This window comes from Vicugna pacos, chromosome 20, assembly GCF_048564905.1.
Source record: "Vicugna pacos chromosome 20, VicPac4, whole genome shotgun sequence".
Classification (NCBI taxonomy): domain Eukaryota; kingdom Metazoa; phylum Chordata; class Mammalia; order Artiodactyla; family Camelidae; genus Vicugna; species Vicugna pacos.
Window position 1 is genome coordinate 14288655 of NC_133006.1, and position 20665 is coordinate 14309319.

The 20665-nt window shown below is 51.2% G+C and overlaps 1 protein-coding gene across 12 annotated transcripts; it reads right to left on the reverse strand.

The window, feature by feature from the left end:
- Positions 1–1075: 1075 nt before the first annotated feature.
- CAPN11 (calpain 11) lies at positions 1076–20537 on the reverse strand. Of its 12 annotated transcripts, XM_072944909.1 has the most exons (25): positions 20496–20537; positions 16457–16710; positions 16041–16110; positions 14756–14874; positions 13811–13944; positions 13446–13614; positions 12160–12243; positions 11982–12067; positions 11647–11721; positions 11331–11491; positions 11011–11180; positions 9848–9859; positions 9366–9577; positions 9030–9069; positions 8866–8934; positions 8724–8781; positions 8519–8583; positions 8181–8249; positions 7681–7759; positions 7542–7584; positions 6933–6991; positions 6664–6812; positions 6272–6325; positions 5950–6042; positions 1446–1495 (listed from the first exon to the last, which is right to left on the reverse strand). In XM_072944909.1, the coding sequence occupies exons 1-24, from the start codon at positions 20509–20511 to the stop codon at positions 5977–5979; spliced, it is 2313 nt and encodes a 770-aa protein (XP_072801010.1). In that variant the 5' UTR covers positions 20512–20537; the 3' UTR covers positions 1446–1495; positions 5950–5976. The 12 variants fall into 12 exon arrangements, 10 of the variants coding, with proteins under 10 accessions (XP_072801009.1, XP_072801010.1, XP_072801011.1 ...); XM_072944908.1 differs by lacking the exon at positions 5950–6042 and having other exon boundaries at positions 1076–1495; XM_072944910.1 differs by lacking the exons at positions 1446–1495; positions 5950–6042 and adding an exon at positions 5316–5363.
- Positions 20538–20665: the final 128 nt, after the last annotated feature.

The following is a 20665-nucleotide window of genomic DNA, read 5'->3' on the forward strand; positions in this document are numbered from 1 at the left end:
TCCCTTCTGGAAACCACCTGTTTGTTCTGTGTCTACAATTCTGTTTCTGTTCTGTCTGTTCATTTGTCTTATTTTTTAGATTCCACATATAAGTGAGCTCATGCAGTATTTGTCTTTCTCTGTCGGACTTGTTGCACTTAGCATAATACCCTCTGGGTTCAATCTGTATTGTCACGGATGGCAAGATTTCATTCTTTTTTTAATAGCTGAATAATATTCCATTGTATATACCACATCTTCTTTATTCATTCATCTATTGGTGGGCACTTGAGTTGCTTTTAATTACTTCTTCTTTTTTTTTTAGGTTTATTGATTCATTTTTATTTAAATGGAGGTACTGGGGCTTGCCCCGAGGACCTCAAGCATGCTAAGCAGGTGCTCTGCCACTGAGCTATACCTTCCCCTCTTTTAATTACTTCTTTAAATAAACTATTTTAGAATAGTTTTAGATGGGTTCAATCCCCAGTACCTCCATTAAAACAAACAAACCAACCTAATTATCCCCCACCAAAAACCAAAAAAGAATAATTTTAGATTTACAGAAAATTGTGAAAATAGTCCTGAGAATTTCTATGTACCCTACATCCAATTTCCCTGTAATTAACATCTTACCTCAGCACAGTACACTTGTTACAATTAAGGAACCAGTATTGATAATATTAACTAAAACCTACACTCATTCCTTAGTTTTTACCTAATGTCCCTTTTTCTGTTCCAAGGTCCCATCCAAGACACCACAGTACATTTAGTTGTCTTACTTCCTTAAACTCCTGTTGGCTGTGACAGTTTCTCAGACCTTCCTTGTTTTTGACGACCTTGACAGTTTTGAGGAGTATTGGTCAGAAGTTTTGTAAAATGTCCCTAGAGTGGGATTCATCTGATGTTTTTCTTATGATAAGACTGAGGTTTGGGGAAGGAAACCACAGAAGTAAAATGCCATTCTCATCACATTATCTCAAGGGTCTGTTCTAGCAACATGGTTAATGACGGTTGGTGTTAACCTCGCTCACCTGCCTGGAGTCGTGTTTGTCGTGATTCTCTGCCGTAAATTTACTCTTTTTCTCACTTTCCATACGGTCCTCTTTGGAAGGAAGTCACTATGTGCAGCCCATACTTAAGGGGTGGGGAATTACACTCCACCTTTGACGTGCTTCCATCATTTTCTTTTGTTTGTGCTTTATTTTATTTTAATTTTATTAGCATTTCCGTACCCTCTGGCACTACAGGATGCTCCTCCAGGCTCATCCTGTATACTTCCTGTTCCAGTCCTAGAACCAGACATTTCTCCAAGAAGTCCTAGGTTCATCTGACAGTGCTATTAGAAATTGAGTACTAGCCACTAGGGGTTGGGCTACACCCCACAGACCTGTCCTTGCCCAGCTTCAAGACAGGAGGAGGAGCCTGGAGTCAGCAACAGACATCAGTGGCTTAATGGATACGGGAGCTTATTGTCTGAAGCAAGGTCCTGGAGCAGCTCCTGAGGGCTGACTGGCTCCTGGGGGCAGGGAGAAGTTAGCAGTTACGAGGAATTGACGTCAGGTTGGCGCATTGCTTACCAGGGAAACCCGCAGATGGACACGCCTCTCACCGCCCTTTTGATAAGAACAATTACCAGCTGGGGCCTGGGGCAAGTATGTAGGAAGGTCAGTCATGTGAGTAGGGTGTAGGTGAAGCAGGCTCTGGTCCAGCAGGGGCCGGGGATGAACAGAGAGCAAGAGAACAGCATCTTGAGTGGCCTGACCCAACACTAGGTGTGCTTGTTGCTGCTGGAGTGTTGTTGCTTTGGGGTCCTCTCAGCTGGCGGAGTAAGGAAATGCGTGCGTGTATACCAACCCTCGTATATACACGTATCTATAGATGTGTTTTATATCACCCTCTGTACCTAGATTAAGGTGAACATGAATTCATATTGATAGCTCCAAAGCTAATTATTACTGCGTGGATCCTTCTAGCCTTTTCCCCTAGCTTATCTGAAGTCTTCCCAAGATAAAGGAGGGGGCCGATGTGTATAATATGCCACCTTTTGTGCAAAGAGGGTGGAGAAATAAGAATATACATATTTGCATAGAGAAACTCTAGAAAGATGTATAAGAATCTATGGAGAGAAATGACAATGTATGTTCACACGAAAACTTGTACACAAAAGCAGCATTACTCATGATGGTGGTGGGGATGGTTGCACAACAATGTGAATGTACTTCATGCCGCTGAGCTATGCACTTAAAAAGGGCTAAGATGGTACACTTTATATTCTGTTAAAAGCACCTTTTTTTTAATGTAAAAAACAAATAAAGCCACTGCCTTCATTCGGCTTTACTAATCTCCACTCAGCATGTTTTCAAGCTCTGCACCTCTAGCTGTGTGGCTACTAGACAATTGCTTCTAACTGTTGCATGTGATTCCATGGTTTTCCTAGCACACTTTTTTTAAATTGAGATATAATTTACATATAACACTATGTTAGTTTCTGGTGTAAAACATAATGATTCAATATTTGTATATATTGTGAAATGATCACCACGGTAAGTCTAGTTCATGTCCATCACCACACATAGTTACACATTTTTAAAATTGAAGTATAGTCAGTTACACAATGTGTTTTTTCTTGTGATGAGAATTTTTAAGATCTACTCTCTTAGCAACTTTCAAATACACAATAGAGTATTATTAACAGTAGTCACCATGCCATACAGTGCAGCCCCAGGACTTCTTTCTTGTATAACTGGAAGTTTGTTCCCTTTAACCACCTTCGCCCCTCACCTCCACCTCTGGCAACCACCAATCTATTCTCTATTCTCTGTATCTATGAGTTCAGTTTTTAAATTATTTTACAATTATTTTTAGATTCTACATATGAGTGAGGTCATTGAATATTTGTCTTCCTCTGAGTTGTTTCACTTAGCAGGCTGCCCTCAAGGTCCATCCATGTTGCAAATGGCAAGATTTCTAGCACATTGTGACCCCACTTTCTCCAAGACCAGAGAACCAAGCTCTGGAGCTATTCTGATGGACCTCTGTCCCCTGATGGGGCCTCATCTCTGTAGTACAGTTGGAGGCTGTAGAGAGGGGTCTGAAGGAAATGGGAGTGGCGGGCAGCAGCTGTGGAGAGTGGCGGTGAGTCATCCAGAGATCAGCTCCCCATCACACGTGACTTTGGTCGAGGACACCCAGCATGTGTTGTGCAGGGTGCAGATGGCACGGTGGAGGACCCTTCCCCAGCAGAACCACCGCCGTGCACAGAGGAAGCTCCCCATGCCGAGGACCAGAAGAGACGATGAGAAAGGCTGGCTCCAGCCCCTTGGGAGATGGCAAGGATGTCCTGGGCATTAGGCTGGGGAAGGAGCCAAGTGAACCAGGTTTGAGTCAGGAGGGGCTGGCGAAGATGTGTATGCAGAGACCAGATTCGACTGGCAGGAGGAGGAAGCTCTGGGGGTGCCCCCCGCATCACAATCTAGGTGAATGATGCCCCCTTTAATTGTTCAAAGCACAAATTGCGTACCAGGCCCAGCTGGAATCTAAGTCTGGAGATGATGTAAGCAGAAAGGGTTGGGGGTCCCAGGAGGAAAAGAACCAGATAAGGCTTTCTGACATAAGAGAAGCCATTTTAAAAGGCCTAAGCCATTTTGGGATCTAAGCCAGGTCACAGTGCTTGCCCTTGAACAGGTCTCAGTAATAATGATCTTAAGGGAACAAAAGAACAAACAACTTAGGCAAGAGAGGTAACACAAGCGAAGTTGTAAAGACTTCCAGTTCTGTTTCAATGGTAAAGATTAGCGTGAAGCGTATATCTGGAGGGAACTCTAATTCAAAAAAATATATGTGCTCCAGTGTTCGCAGCAACACTATTTATAATAGCCAAGACATGGAAACAACTTAAGTGTCCATCAACAGATGAATGGATAAAGAAGATGTGGTGTGTGTGTGTGTGTGTGTGTGTGTGTGTGTGTGTGTGTGTGTATAATAATGGAATACTACTCAGCTATAAAAAATAATAAAATAATACCATTTGCAGCAACATGGATGGAGCTGGAGATTGTCATTCTAAGTGAAGTAAGCCAGAAAAAAAAGAAAAATACCATGTGATATCACTTATATCTGGAATCTTAAAAAAAAAAGACACAAATGAATTTATTTACAAACAGAAACAGACTCACAGACATAGAAAACAAATTTGTGGTTACCGGGGGGAAGTGAATGGGAAGGGATAAACTGAGCTCAAGACTTGCAGATATTAACTACTATATATAAAACAAATAACAAGTTTCTTCTGTATAGCACAGGTAACTGTATTCAATGTCTTGTAGTAACCTACAATGAAAAAGAATATGAAAAGAATCTATGTATGTATATGTATGACTGAAACATTACGCTGTACACCAGCAAATGACACAACATTGTAAACTGATTGTACTTCATCTAAAAAAAAAAGAAGAAAAATTAGCCTGAAGCTCTCAACCAGCAGATAACTGGAGTCTAAGGGATGATAATGTTGACCTTTTCTTTTCTTTTCTTTTCTTTCTTTCTTTTTTTTTAAGTGAAGGTAGATTGATTATTCAGAGAGATACATTGAAAGGCAAGAGAAAGGCCATGAGGTGTGGGGTTTGGGTGCTCAGATTAAAAGTAGGTACACAGTCCAGACAGAATGTGGGCCATCTCTGAAAAGGGAGAGAGAGGAGCCAATGTTGACCTTTTCTGACCCTCGTGCCTTCAATCAGCTAAACCTTGGACTCTGCTGACTTTTGCCCCAATTCCATGCTAAATTCTCCTCTGCTCAAACCCCTTCAAGAATAAGCATGTATTCTTAGCTTAAACCTTCCCCAATTTTGCTGTCTTGGGAGACACTGCTTTGGGAAAGATGCCAGGTGTTTTCCTTAATTGCTGCAAATAATAAATCCTTTCTTTTCCTGTTCTTTGGCTTGGCTGTCTTTTGGCTCCACATCCACCAAGAGGCAAACCCAGTTTTGGGGTAACAATGATGAGTTTACCCTCTGTGGGGAGTACAGTGCTTCACCCCCCACAATCTCAGTCGTCTATACAGCACCCCTGTGAGAGAGGCACGTCACCCCCAATTGACAGATGAGAAAAGTAAAATAACTTGCCTAAGGCCACCCAGCCAGAAGCTGGCAGTGTCCTCTGCTAGGGCAAGGGACAAGGAAGGGGTGGGGTCAGCTGGACTGCCTGGTCCTCTCAGAAGTGCAAAGGGCCTGCTAGTTTTCTGGCCTCCCCCAAAGCTCCCTGCCCCACCCTGGGACCTTTGCTCCTGAGCTGCTCCGTAGAGAAAAGGCGGTGATGGAAGATAGGCATGGAGGCATGAGTCTTTAAGACGTTCCTTAACAGAGCGTGACATTCTCTCTCAGACAAGGCTGCAGAGGGAAGAGGATGGGAGAAGGAGGTGGCGGGAGCTGGAAATGATCCCTCTGGAGGCGGTGGGGGAGGCTATGGAGCAACTGGACTGGGTTTAGTCTTTGAAGTCGCCAGAGAGGCAGAGGGGAGGGCTGGTGCAAAGAATCAGTCACTGGATCCAGAAAGGATTGGCATCCCAGCCCCCTACCAAGCCTAAGAGGGACAGGCGGGCTTAGAAGGAGGAAGAGAGGCTGAAAGTATACAGACACAAGAAGGATTTAGATTCATTCGTCCTTAATTTAAGAGAGTTTGAAGGCTATCTCCAAGCAAGACACTGAAAAGACTGCATGCCCAGTTCCTTAGAGCGGGAAGCCATGGAGAGAGCGGGAAGGACGGGAGAAGTGGGGGGGGGGGGCGCTGCTGGTGGCCTTGGTCTTCCCACTGCAGCAGGGGGCTGGGGGCTGGGAGTAGGGGGCGTCTGGGGCACAGACTCCAAGGTCAAGGACTGGTGGACCAACCCGTGAGGACAATAGCTTGGCAGAAAGCAATTTTCTAACAGTCAGAATGATTTGAATCTGAACACATTTAAGGCAGGAACGAGCTCACCTGTGGCTGTCTTCACCCCTCCCTTCCTCATGCCCAGGAAGGTGAGTTCATTTCTATGACAGGCTGGCTCCCGCAGATGTAGGATTTTGACCTCTGGAGTCCCCAGTTTGAGGCAGGAGATGAGAGGGCAGGCTCAGGGCCCTGCTGCTCCCATGTGCTGCGCTCTGTATAGTTCACAGACAGGGACTCCTGTGCACTTAGCAACCCCCGCTTCCCCCCACTGCCCATAAATGCCAACAGCGCCCTCTAGCTTCTGTGACAACCACACATTTCTAAATGCTTCCTGGAGGTAGGGTGGTATCACTCCCAACTGAGAGCTTACCTGGTCCCCTCCTTTGGTCCTGAGCAAATGACTTACACCCCTGCCCGTCTTTTCCTGGCACAGAAACACAGAGACACAGAAGCCAGTACCATGTGTGGTTCATTATAATAATGCACAGGAGGGAGGGGGAAAAGAGAGGCCTTGAAGCAGGAGGATGTGAGCAGCACAAGAGGCGTGCACAGACTCCCAGCCTCCCAGCCTCCCAGCCAGGGGATACAGGGGAAGTGTCGTCTAATTTTTAGTGAAATGTACTCAGACAGGGAGGGAGACTGTAGGGTAAATCCAGCCAGAAGCCTGGCTAGTGTTAAAGGAAAGCACTTTGAGCTGGGAGACTGGGCCTGGAGGTCCCACTGCTGGAGTAAGCCCGGTGTCTGGGGCCCAGGCACTACTACCTGGAGCCCATTCCACCAGCAGAGACTGCAGAGCTGACGGCAGCAAGGAGTAACCCCCTCCCCAGGCCAGAGCCCCCGGGGGGCCGGTGGTGGTGGTAGGAAGCCTGGCTCTGGCAGTGACTCTATCCCCACATGGTTATCTGCAGCCACTGTGGGGAGAGAAGACAATCAGAGGAGGGGGGCGGTGGGTGTGGGGCAGGATGTCGGGAGAGCAAAGGGCGGGTGTAGCCGTGGCAGTGTAGGGGGTGCCCAAGATCCCTCCCATGTACCTGGTTCAGGTTCAAGCAAATATGGCCAGTATTCCTGGGGTCCATGGTTAGAAAGTATGCTGTTTTGGGGAAGAGGCAAAGTTGAGAAGGGTTGGGAGCCGAGTCAGTGGTCGGCGAGACCCATTCCCGCCACTAGGGAGGATGTCAGAAAGGGTGTAAGAAGCTTTTCCCCCCTGCTCCCCAGCTAAACCCACTGAGCAGGGACTCAATGATAAGGACTTGCTGCGAACAAATGAGGGCCAGTTCTGAGTGCTCTCCAAACACTATCTAATTTAATCTGTACCTCTAGCCTATGCAGGCAGTGCTATTACCTACATTTATGGATGTGTAACATCTGTGCGATGGAGGCACAGAGAGATAGAATGACTTGCTCAAGGCAACAGAGCCAGCAAGTGGTGGAGCTGCGATTTGAACCCAGATGATCTGTGCCCGGTAAGGGGCAGGGGTTCTGGAGGGGGTGCTCTTATGTGGGCACGTGGGAGAAGACTAGTGGTCCCCTGGCCTAGGGTGGGGAGTGGGCAGGTGCCTGACTCACTGAACATGGCCTTCAGCCTCAGGAAACAGCTGATGAAGCTGTCAAAATCAATGATCATGTTGTCATTTGCATACCTGGCCACCAGAACCTGTGTCACCTTGTTAGTCAGTTTGATACCTGGGAGAGAGAGGGGTGCGGAGGAGGAGAGTCCAGGCCTCTTGACTGCTGCCTCCCTGCTCCCTGCCCCAAAGCCCTCTCCTGCCCCCTGGCCACCTGCTTTCTCAATTGCCAAGCGCATCTCATAGGAGTTCAAGGTGCCTGAGTGGTCTTGGTCACACTCTTGGAAGATGTCCTGAAGGGACAGACAGATAGGGTAGGACCGTGCACATGGCATGGTGGTTGAAGTGACAAAAAGCTTCACACCTGCTACCCAAGTCTCCCGGGGCCCCCTGTGATGGCCCAGCTCTGAGCCCCCAGTACTCCTATCACCCAGTGACTGTAGGGTTATCTCCTAGCACCCTGCCCAGGGCTCTCTGCCTGTGTCCTTTATGCTGGCTGATACCTGCGCTATACTGGTTATTGAATATTTTGACTAGTTAACATACCAGCACATCAACAGCTCCATCCTGGGGTGTGTGTGTGTGTTTGTGTGTGTGTGTGTCTGTCTGTCTGTCTAGTCAGGGGCTCCTTTTCCAGCTCCATCCATACTAGTCTCCATCCCTCTTGAAGATCTTTTTCTCATCCCCATAAACTGCCTCCTCAATGCCCTTTACCGTCCATTTCTTGATTTTTCTCCACAGGATCCGGAACTCCTGAAGCCCCAGTTTGCCAGAGCCATCTTTCTAGTGGTTGGTCAAGGATATCAGAGGAGGGGGCAGGGAGGGCATCCTGGGGGCTGGGAGGCAGAGGGACTCACCGAGGTGGGGGCACAAGACCGAAGGATCCCGAATGGTAACTGTGGTAACAGCCAGAGGAACTGGCCTCTTTTGCTACCACAGAGCCTGATCCCCATATGGGAGGAGGGCGTGGCTGGACAGAGGTGGCTACCTGGGGGTAGGGGGGCAGGGGCAGGGGAGCATCAGACAAGACTGCCCATTGGACAGGAAGATACATCCAAGAGGTTGATCATACAGCGGCACACATCCAGGCTGAAGCCCTTGGTTCTGAGGTTTTTGACTGTGAGGGACGGGGAGTAGGGGAGGGAGGAGAAGAGGAGGCATGAGCAGGGCACATTCGGGATGTGGGAGCCAGGTGGTTAAGGTGGGGGTGCAGGCTGCGGGGAAAGGTTGTGGGAGGGAGGGTGGGTGAAGACTCACATTTGGAGACCACCTTGTTGAGCAGCCTCTGTAGCTCATACATGCCTATCTCCTTGCCCTAGGAAGGGGGACCATGAGCCCCTGCTCTGGCCCCTTCAGCTCCCATCCCCCTCCTTTCAGCCTCAAGCCTTCTGTCTCTCACCTCTCCACCTGCCACTATATGAAACAAACGTATGAAGTCCTGGTCTATGTCATTCTCGGAGATGTTCTCCTGGAGGAAAAGGGGTGGGACTGGCACCCAGTCTAGAGTTCCTCCACACCCCCACACACTTCCTCCAATCCCCCAACCCCACAGCCTCCCCTCACCTCTTGGAGAAGCTCGGCGCAGTTGGCTTCATCCAATTCCCTGAGCAAAAGTGGAAGAAGGCTTGGAGTTAGCAGGGGTCGGGGAGCCAGGGATTCTGGTGGGGTGGTCGGGGACGTCATGTCATGTGCTGAGGTAATAGGGGACGGGCTCCGAGGGATCTGGGTTCTGGTTCTGGCTCTGCTACTACCTGGGACTTCGCCACCCGATGCCTCAGTTTCTCTGACTGTGAATTAGGAACAGATTTAGGGGGAGGGGACCAGATGACTGCTCCCTGCACTTGACTTCCTGCAGCTCTGGGGCAGGTGGCCTTGGAGAAGTGAGGTGGGGCCCCTCACCAAGACTCGCTGTGCTTCTCTGTGAAGACGCGAAGCAGGAAGTCAGCATCCTTGTGGGGCTCAAAGGTTGAGGGAATGATGATATAGTCCCCGGGGGGCAGCCGGAGGTGGCTGTTCACCTCGCGCGAGTTGGTGAAGATCTCTGAGAAGCCGAGGTCCTGATACTTCATGAAGAAGTCCTTTTTCAAGTGGATGTCCTGGAGGTTCTGAAACTGTATGTGTCCTGGAGGTGGGTACAGGGCCCACAAGGGAGGGCAGGGAGACAGGGACCTCCACGGTGAGGCCTTGCTGGGCAGGCTTGTGGGGGGGCCTGGATGCCACCCCCAGCTTCCCTCTCTGACTCCCACCCAGGGCCCAAGGGTGCTGGAACCCTGACCCAGTGTCCCCCAAAGCCCTTCACCAAATTCCACCCCTGGCTCATGCACGTGCAGCTGGAGGTGGGGTGGGTGTCTTCCCAGGATCAAGCCTCACGTCTTCTGTACCTCCTTAGGGACCTGGGAAGAGAAGAGAGAAGAGGGTCAGATCACCAGGATGGTGAAGGAGCTCAGGCCTGTGGAAGTCAGAGGTGTGCGTGTGTACATATGTGTGTGTGTGTGCATGCGTGCGTGTGTGCGTGCGTGTGTGTGTTGGAGATGTATAGGGCACCGGGGCGCTGGTGGTGGGGAGGGAGGGACGTGGGCTCTGACAGCTGAAAGTCCTGGCTTTGCACAGCAAAGTACAGTTAACACGCAGTTTTGCCAGGGGAAATTTTTACCGCTGCAGGTTAAGGATGGGAAACGGATTCCCCAGAGGTGAGAGAACTTGCTCAGCCTAACACTGCTGAGCAGTGGAAGAGCTGGGATGAAAATCTGGGGGTGCGTTTTCCATGGAGCTCTGACCTCCTGCAGGCAGTTAATAGGGGATTATTGAAGTTGAGGAATGAGCACACGTAAGCTTATAAAAAGGTGGGTTAAACCAAGATAAGTAGGTTGCTCTCCTGTAGAGATGACCAGAGCCTGTAAGATGCTGATGGCACTGTGAGACTCGGGTAGGGGTAGAGAAAAGAGGCCTTTCCGGAAGGGCCAGGTTTGACCTTGGAAATGACTTCGGGTGTCTCTGTCAAGCTGGGGGACTCACAGCCTAGGAGGAGAGCAAGGCTCGCATATGCTTTTGTTCACGACTGAGGCACTGGAGGCTGGATAAGTGAATGGATGAATGGGCATTCCTAGGATTTTGCAAAGCACGGGCTGGGAAACACTCGTCGGGGATTTCTCTTGGCTCTTAGATTCCACGCTCGTGTTGGGGCATCTGCAGGGAGGCTTGAGGGTGGTGCAGGGGTCTCGAGGGCCTGGAAACCAGGACCTGGATGTATAAGCTTGAATGAGTGACCTCACTTCTCTGGCTCCCAATCTCCATCGTCTTCATTAAAGGCGTTACTATTCAAAAGGACTTTGGAACAAAGCCTGGCACAGAGGAGGTGCTCCCCAAGTGTTTCAGATTTTAAAAAATCTGAAAACTACCAGCCCTGTCTCGAAAGCACAATGCACCACTCAAGAAAGAGCCAGGGCTGTGGAAGCAGTTGGAAGGGGTCCCAGTCCAGGCTGGGGGTGCGGGGCAGTGACCCCTGGGGGAACAAGAGTGACTGGGGGACAAGCTGGGTGCCCACCGGGTAGATGACAAAGCCGATGGTCTGCAGCTGGGCTCCGCTGGGCCTTGCCTGCCTCCAGTTCTTCTGCATGAGGGCCACCAGGCAGGTACAGACAGCTTCTATGTCCTCCGGGTCGTCATCCTCCTCGGGGAGTGAGATCTTAAACTGGGGGTTGGTCCAAAAGGTGTCTGTGGAGGAAGCAGGTCAGAACGGCTCTGCCCTTCCCAGGAGGGCCCAGCTTCCCAGCCACATGCCCGCCTCCTCAACAGGGCCCAGTGGGATCAGCTGGACCCTGACCCCTGTGACCCTGGGCCCCCTGAGTCCCCTCGCCCACCCACCGAGGTAGCTCCGGGAGCCCCCCGCGGTGCTGCCCCTCCGCCAGCTGCCCTCGTAGAAGGTGGTGTGCCAGCAGCTCTTGTGGTCCTCGGAGAGCATGTCAGGGATCAGGTTGCAGACCTCCAGGAGGGTGAAGTTGTCCAGGAAATCTTGGTAGGACATCCTGGGGTGGAGGGGGATCCAGGGCCCATCAGTGGCACACCCACACCAGAGGTGCCCCCTGGAGCCTCCACATCCAAGGCATGGGTGGGAAGGTGGTGGGGAGATGAAGGGACTGGGTGTGGGCACAGGAGGAGGTCCTGTTCAAGCAGCACCAACCAGAACTCCCCGTCCTCCTTCCTGTGCAGCAGCTGCCTCTGGATGTCTGGGGTCACCTCTTCCCACTCCTTGGCGCTGGAGCAGAGACAAGCAGTGGAAGGGGAGGGGCCGAGGGTCTAGAGGCACCTGGTTTCTCCCCCAGGGGTTCCCTCACCCCTGAATGTCTACCTGCTGGGGTCCTGGTTAGATGCAGAGTCTAGAGGGGAGGGGCTCACCCTGTGCGCAGGTGTCCTCCCAGACGGGGCGCCAGGGTGACCCCTCTGCAGCGTGGCCCTGCTCGTGGGCCTGCTGTGCACGCCACCCCTCACCCCAGAGTGCTGGTCAGGGACACCTACTTGTCACTCCAGGCTCCATTCCATTCAATGTGGCCCCAGGGATTCCGGACCCGAATTAGTGTTTCCATCCTGCCATGGTACAACACCTGGGCGGGGAGTGGGCAAAGGTCAGGCACGCAGGGTGGGAGAAGCCCTCCTCCTCACGCCCCTCTGTGTGGGGCGCAGTGGTCAGACTCACGTCGTGCAGGCCGGTCACTGAGTAAGCATGTCCTTTCACCAGCATCTTCTGGGTCAACGTCTCCAAGTCGCTGTTGCTGGTGATCTATGAACAGAGAGGAAGGGAAGGAACTCAGGATCTGGTCAGAGGGACAGGGGCACCTGAAGAGAGGCGGGGACTCTCTGGGTACATTTTTTAAAAAATTGAACTTGGTATTTTCAGATGATTGTAGATTCACATCAGTTGTAAGAAATAGCACAGATCTTGTGCACCCCGAATCCAAATTCCCCCAGTGGTAGTTTTCCTGCAAAACTAGAGTCCTGTATCAGAACCAGGATGCCGATGTCGACGCAATTCACCAGTCTTATACAGATGTCTCCACTTTTGTTCGTCCTCATTTGTGTGTGTTTTATGCAATTTTATCATACGTGTAGTTCCCTGTATCTACCACCACAGCCAAAATATAGAACAATTCCATGACCACAAGCATCTTTTGTGTTTCCCTTTTATAACCGACATCCACCTCTTACTACCCTCTTCCCTGACCTCTGACAACTACTAATCTGTTCTCCATTTTTAAAAGTTTTGTCATTTCAAGACTGTCATATAAATGGAATCACACAGTATGGAACCTTTGGGGACTGACTTTTTTCATTCAGCATAATTTCCTTGAGAGTCACCGAAGCTGTTATATGTATCAATAATTCATTTCTTTTTATTGCTGAGTAGTTTCCCATGGTATGTATGCACCACAGTCTGTTTATTCACCCCTTGAAAGACATCTAGGTTGTTTCTGGTTTCTGGTTATTATGAATAAAGCTTCTTTGAACATTTGGGTACAGGCTTGTGTGCGAACATAAGTCTTCACTTCTCTGAGGTAGATGCCCAAGAATGCAATTGCTGGGTCATACAATGGCACTCTGGGTTTACTTATTTACTGGAACAAATATTGGTTGGGTCTCTATGGCATGCCAAGTGCCATCTTAAGTCCCAGGACTTAAGGTCACTGCCTTCATGAAATGTGAAATCTGTCTGGAGAAGATAGGCTGTGAATAAATACATACGTAAGTAAGACAATTTCAGATGGTGATAAATGTTGGGGAGAAAATCAAAACAAAGTAGAGAGGAAATGGGGCTCGGAGATGCTAATTTAGATTGAGAGGTAGGGAAGACCAGCCTGAGGAAGGGGCATTTGAATCAAAATGTGACTGAGAGGAGCTAATTCTGCAGGTATCTGGGGGAAGAAACTTACAGGTGAAGGCAACAGCAGGTGCAAAGGCCCAGAGGCAGGGCCAAGCACAACTTACTTCGATGGAACAGCCCATGAGGGAGGATCGCTCTATGGCCTTCCTAAGCATCCTCAGCAGGTTCTGAGGGGGGCTCTGGAGTTGGATGCTCTCAGTCACACCCCCCGTGAAGTCCTCAAAGCCCTCGACCGTGTTGCCCCCTGACAGTGCTTCATAGGATCCATTCAGCCTGTGGGCACAAAGAAGGCACTGTCTGGGCTCAGTTGTGAGGCAGTAGTGAGCTTGGACATCCGAGGGCGCAGTGAGGGAAAGGAGGAATGCCCTGCTGTCCCCCTGCCTCTTCCCCTGATTCCAGATGCCCCCGTCGCTGCCAGCTGTCAGGGCAGGCTTGGAGGCAAGCCCAGTCCCTTGGCTGGGGCACTCACTTGGCGTACGCCTTCTCCAGCAGGGCACTCCAGAACTCAGTGCGCTCGGCTGAGTGCACGAACACCAGCTTGCCATTCTTTGTGGGCAGCCGGTCATCCACCACCACGTCCACCCACTGCCCGAACTGCCAAATCTGTGGGCAGCAAGGTGGGACTCAGTGGGGTGTGGGGCCAAGCACGTACACACACATGCACACACAGACACACACCCACACACATCCATGCATATACACACCCCTCACACACCCCTCCTTGTGTGATGACTCTGTTATACGAGCGCCTCCTGGTGGCAGGTCCAGTGACACAGCAGTGACAGAGAGCCCATTCCCCAGAAAGGCAATCAAAGGCCTGAATCTGCCCCCAGCCTCGTCTCCGGGGTTTCTGCCGTGGCCTTCAGAGGGATCCACCTGCCTTTTGACCTAGCCTGGACTTTAGGATTTCTGAGGTCTTGAAAACTCTTGTGACTTTCAGAAAGATTTTATGACATGAGGATCTTGACCACATGTTGCTTAATTTTAAAGAGCAGATTACAAAAACTATGTGACAGAGACCGCAATGACATATACACTCATACACATACACACATGTCCATATACATATGTGTGTATCTACCGAGAGGAAGAGAGAGACACAGAAACAGAGACAGAGAGAGAAAAGCAGGAGGAACGGGAGAGACAGGAACTGATAACTATTTTCTTTGGCTTTAAAAAGTTAGCTTAACACAATTTCTGTAGTGAGATATTTCTCTGATAATTAGGCAAAAATCCACCCTAATGAATGTCATTTTTCAAAAAGAAGAGAAAAAAGGTAAACTTAAGAGTACATACTAATTCTTTCTCTTCCTCTCTCTCTCTCTCTCTCTCTTTCACACACACACACACACACACACACACACACACAGAGGAACATACCACAAATAAACTCTGGCTTTCAAATGCTCTTCACCTGAAAATGGAAGATGCCAGTATAGTTTTTCTTGAAGCTCTGGCCTCTGGGCACCACGCGGTACAGCAGTTTGGGGTAGGTGGTCAGGGAGCCGATGGCAGCCAGCAGCCAGCAGTCCCCTGGAGAGACAGAGGAAGGGCTTCGCCCTGAGCACTCCCTTTTGTGTGTGAGAGGAGCTGGAGCGGCTCTGTGGCCCCCCTCCATAGAGATGCACCTCCCTCCGCCCTCCCACTAGGGAGGGTTCGGGGAGGAAGCAAGTAGGGAGAAGTGCAGGAGGGACAGGTGCTGGGGCTTCTCTCCCTCTTCCGTTAAGTAGGAGAGTCACAAATTAGGGCCAGCTGCATTTGTTTTGGGATTTGGGGAGAAGGTATTTTTGGCCTTGGTCTTGCTCCTCCCTCTGGGACCTGCCGTCTTCGGAAGACAGCCAATCACCTTCTGTCTTAAACAAGGCCAGCCCCCTTCCCCATGGCCCCCCACCTCTAGCCCATGATGACACTGGTGTAGCGATCAAGATGCCTCTCCCTGATGTCACCCCCATAATCCTGGAGACCCAAGGGACTCTATACCCTAGCTGGGACACAGGGGCAATATTCTTGGTCAGAGGTCATCTGTTGTCATCTCTCCCGGGATCTCAGGGAGATCATGAGTGGGTGGGGCTGTGGGCAGGGTGCCCAGTGTGGGTACTTGAGCCAGGCTAAGGCTGAGGACACTGGAAAGCTTCTGTGATTATCAAGCCCTCCTGACTGCCTGAGGTACCCTTGGAAGGAGGCAGAGGGTGGAAAAGGAAGGTTAAGGACATTCCAATCATTGTCAAAATGGCACCCAGGGAGAAGCAAGTTTTCTTCAGCCCAGGGCCCCTCCAGCCTAGTGAGCCCCAGCGGCAGCTGTGGGGCCTGAGGTCTCCTTGGCCTCTGCCCTGCCCACACCCTGTCCTTTTCCCTGCCACAAATGGGACAGAATTCAGCCCCAGAGGAAGCTCCCCTTGGCCGTATCCCTAAAGATGCAATGAGGGGGTCTGGAGGCAACAGAGGGATAGGACTGGTCTGGGGAGGAAGGTGTGTCTGGGAGCCTGCTGGGGAGCAGGACAGTGTGGCACCCTGGCTTACTCCCCAGTGGTAGCATGTGAGGGTGCAATCCAGACGAGAGGAGGAGCAGGGAAACAGAAGAGGCCATCTGAACCTAGGGCTCCCAGTTCCCCAGCCTCAGAAGACACTCTGGCACTCCCCGACCTCAGCCCTCTTCCCCAAGTCACCCCTGCCCCCCAGCTTGCCTGCTTCCCACTCACCGAGTACCCCCTGGCAGATGTCTGTCGGGGAGACCCCATTCACAATGAATTGAGGATTGCTTGTGATTTGCTGCAGTGAGGGAATAAAGGTTTCAGAGAGCCAGGACACCCCCTCCCACCTCCCTGGGAAATGACACCTGCCTCTGAGTTTTAGGGGGAAACGAGGACAGGGAGGGGGCAGGAGGAGTGCTTGGCATAGTTTAGATTTTGATAGCAAAGGTCGATGAGTGACCCTCTCAGGGGTTATCTGAGAGGTTTTGCTGAAGTGTGTCCACAGCTGTCCCTGGCCCTGATGGAGGTGGAGTCTAGCCCAGGGCCAGGATAGGGTGGTGGGGGAGTGGAGATGATGCAGGGGACTGCGGCGTCACTACCACCCCCACCCTCCGTGAGTCTCTGCCTCCCCTCCCAGTGCCCACACTGGGTCGCTGCCAGCTGATGTTCTGCACATTTTTGGAGTTGGGGCCCAGTTCCTTGAAGCCCAGTGAACTGGGTTCGGCAGGGAATAAGGGGTCCTCGAACAGCTCCCCCTTCCGCAGGCAGATTGCTCGCAGCTCCTCAAAGCTCTGGTTGTCGTAGTTCCGGGCGTTGTGGTGCTGGCCCAAGCCCTTGGCCTTGAGTCGGCTCTGGTTGATGTGGGCCACCATCCCCTTGTCAGTGAAAACAGTCTCTGCTTAATAATAAAAAAAGACAAATAACCCCATTAAAGCACTGGCAAAGGACCCGAATAGGTATTTTTCTGAAGAAGATACACAAATGACCAATGATCACATGAAAAAAATGCTCATCATTTGTCAGCAGACAAATGAAGGTCAAGGTCACAAAGAGATACCACCTCATACACATTAGAATGGCTCTCATCCAAAAGACTGGTAATGTCAAGTGTCAGCAAGGATGTGGAGCAATTGGAGCCCTTGTATGCTGCTGGTGGGAATGTAAAAGGGTGCAGCCACTTTGGAAAACAGTCTAGTGTTTCCTCAGTTAAACATAGAATTACTGTATGATCCAGATCCAGTAATTTCACCGCTAGGTACATATACCCAAGAGAAATGAAAATATATGTCCACACGAAAACTTGTACACACATGCTCATAGCAGTGTTATTCACAACAGCCAAAAAAGTGGAGAAAATCCCAGATGTCCCTCAGCTGATGAACAGATAAACAGATAAAATGAAGACTATACGATGTACAATGGAATATTGTTCAGTAATAAAGAGAAATAAAGATTGGTAGATACAAACTGCTATATGTAAAATAGATAAATAAGGCCCTACTGTATAGCACAGGGAACTGTATTCAATATCTTGCAATAACCTATAATGAAAAAAAAATATATGTATATCTGAATCACTATGCTGTACACCAGAACTAACACAACACTGTAAACCGACTGTACCTCAAATGAAAAAAAGAAATGAAGTGCTGAGACATGCTATGGTACGGATGAACCTTGAAAACCCGTCCCTTATCAGTGTCTCCTGGGACTTCGCTGGCTTCATGAAGGACCCTTGTTCCCTCAGCTTATTAGCCTGACAAACACCCAGCTGCCACGGACCAGCCCAGCGCCTTGGAGGACAGATTGCCTTTGTTTCTCAGGTGCACTGACTGTTTCCGCCTCTGTGCCTCTGCTCCCAGGCACACATCTTGTCCACTGGGAAAAGTCCCTGCTCAATGCCACCTGCTCAGGGAAGCCTTCCTGGACACGCCTGTGTGGAGTCAGGGCCGCCCTGGTGTCCAACACTCTCCTTTGTTTGGACACCCATCCCTGCTGGCCTGTCTGATGTGGTCTGTCTGTTCACTCTGAGGTGATGAGTTCTCAAGAGTGGAGATGGGGCCCCCTGTCCACCTTCAGGTTCCCTTGGTCTCATGCAGTTCCTGGCCCAGCAGGGGCTTGGAAACGCTTTCAGAGCTAATGGAGGCAGTGGGGATTGAACCCAGGACCTCGTGCATGCTCAGCACACCCTTAACACTGAGCTGTACTCTCCCCCAGTAATCTCTCATCTATGTTTGCGAAGCTATGTTCTCTCTCTCTCCTGCCCTGCCCACCCCCGGCCACTCTCCTCCTCTAGTCCCCCATATACTATATATTTTGTTTATCTGTGGCCTCCCTCATAGAATGAAACACGCAGGCAGGGACTTTTTGGCCTGCTTTGTTTGCTGCTGTATTCCTGCTGCTGTATCGAGCACACAGTAGGTACTCGATAAATATTTTGAATGATGTTCCTGGCGGCTCCTGAAAGGGAGGAGGTCTATGTATCTTAGTTTCTCCCACAGGGAGCACTTATTCTGTGCGAGCACCGAGGAGTCAGAAGCAAACACTCCTCTGCCTGGCGCACAGAGAGGACCTCCCCAGGCCCCCTCCTCAGGTTCAGCTCCACAGGCCACAGAGGCAAGGAAGAGGGGCCCCAGAAAGAGCCACCAGGTTGGTAGAATTACCAGGGAGGTTCTGGAGGGTACTAACTGACTCCCCTTTTCTACTCTAAGCCCACCCGCTCTCCTGAGGGTGGGGTACACCATGAGTTCCTGGTTCTGGAAGATCAGGGTGCGGGGCAGGGAAGAGGGTGGGTGGAGCCAGAATCTGGGAGTTCTTCCCCCTCCCCTCGCCAGTCCCTGCCCACCCTGTTCCCTCCAGCTCTCTCTTCCAACCCAAGCCCTCTGGGCTTCTCTTAGGAATGAATGGTCAGGGAAGCGCCTTCCTACGCCATCAGACTAGGGGAAAATGAAGAAGGGTGTGTGTGAGTGTGCGCGTCTCTGTGGAGTGTATGTGTGTGTGTGTGTGTCTGTGTTTTTGGAGAATGTGTGTGTGTGGAGTGTGTGTGTGTGTCTGTGGAGAAGGTGTGTGTGGCTGTATGTCTGCGTTTCTGTTTCTGTACGTGTCTGTGGAGTATGTGTGCGTGCATGTCCGTGGAGAATATGTGTGTCTGGGGATTATTTGTGTGTCTGTGTGCATGTGGAGTATGTGTGTGGGGGTGGGGGGAAAATAAGTGGCTTGTTTTTCTGCCCAGAGAACCTGGGGAAAGGCTGTGAAGGGGACCTTGGGGGATGAAGAGAGTCCAGAGAGGAAGGACCGGAGAAGGAGGAGAATTCAAAACTTGTTTTGTTTCACTGCCTGGTCCTCACCCAGCGTTGCCATCAAGTGACGGGGGTGGCTGGAACCCAGGGCCTGCCCAGAGAAGGTGAGTCAGCGGTTCTCACTGAGGGTGGTGGCGGCGGCGACGATCACACTGTCAGGGAACACTTGGAGATGGCTAGAGACATTTTTGCTTGTCCTAGCTGGGGAGTGGGGTAAGGGGTGTTACTGGCATCCGATGTGTGTAGGTCAGGGACGCTGCTAAACATCCCACAGTGCTCGGGACAGCCCTCATGACAAAAAGAGATCCTGCCCCCAGGAGTGTGGAGGGGGAGAAACCCAGGTTGAGTGAATGGCCCAAGGCCCCACATGGTGAGGGAAGCCTCCAGCCCTTCCACCTTGGGGCTGCCTGGAGGCCTGCCCAGCTGCCCCCAGGAATGAGTGTGCGAAGCGCTCCAGGGTCTGGAAGGATCACAGAAGGTACTGGTGTCCAAGAAAACTGAGAACATCAGAGGGCCCACCCAGGCGGTGAGCGTTAAACGCCACCTCGCTCATCTCCCTGGAGCCCTCTGCCGATCATCACCCAGGCGAGGAGTCACTGCTCACTGTCCTGACTCCAAATCTGCTTAAGATCCCGCATTCTCAATCCTCCAGGTCTGAGCTCCCGACTCAGCGCCGGCAGGGAGGACTTGCACATACACTCCACCACAGTTACCCACAGAAATGTCTCCAGAGGGGGTGACAGAGCCCAGCCCCATCTCCAGGGCCAGGGTCCTGGGCAATCTGAGACAGACAGACAGATAAGGCTGGCTGTGGGAAGGACAGGCAGAGGCCAGAGCAGTAAGTGGAAACAAGGCGTGAATGGATAGGACTCCTTCTGTCCTGTGTGTGTACCATGTCTCCCCCCTCGGACTGGGAGTCAGTCATCCCTGGGGGTGGGGGCTGCAGCTCCCCTCTCCCTGTAGATTTAGGGACAGGTCAATTTCCAGAGCTGAGAGGAAATGAAGGTGTTGTCTAGACGGGGTTTGGTGTCTCCCCCTGGGCCTACACTTTTTAAGAAGCCTGGAGGCTGGGTCTAGGGTGCCCCTTATTTCTCTAACAGCCACTGGGCTTCGCTCACAAAAGCCTTTTTCTCGGGTGGCTGTGACAGTGGGGTGGCTGGACCCTGTCCTCTGACTCCAGCCTCTCAGTGGAAACAACGAGGTTGGGCTCCTGGTGGGTCTGTCTGTGGCCTGTTCTTCCCCAAACTGTCTGAGGAAGAGGCTCAGCTCCTGTGCCTCAGGAGCATCCAGTCTGATGGAGGAGTCACCCTCAAGGGGACACAGCCCCTTTCCTGGGGTTAGGCCCTAGTCGGCCGGGAGTGGGACAAGCCCCAACAGTGCCTACCTGGGGAGTGCAGCATGTTGGTGGCTCGCTTGGTGCTTGACAGTTGAAGGTTCTGGGGGGAGGGGCCAGAGGACCACTCCCCTCAGAACTCTCTAATTGCAGTGGGATTCTTCAGTCAGTGGCACATTTTTAACAGCTGCCTCCTTCCCACTTGTCCCCCACAGGCTGGG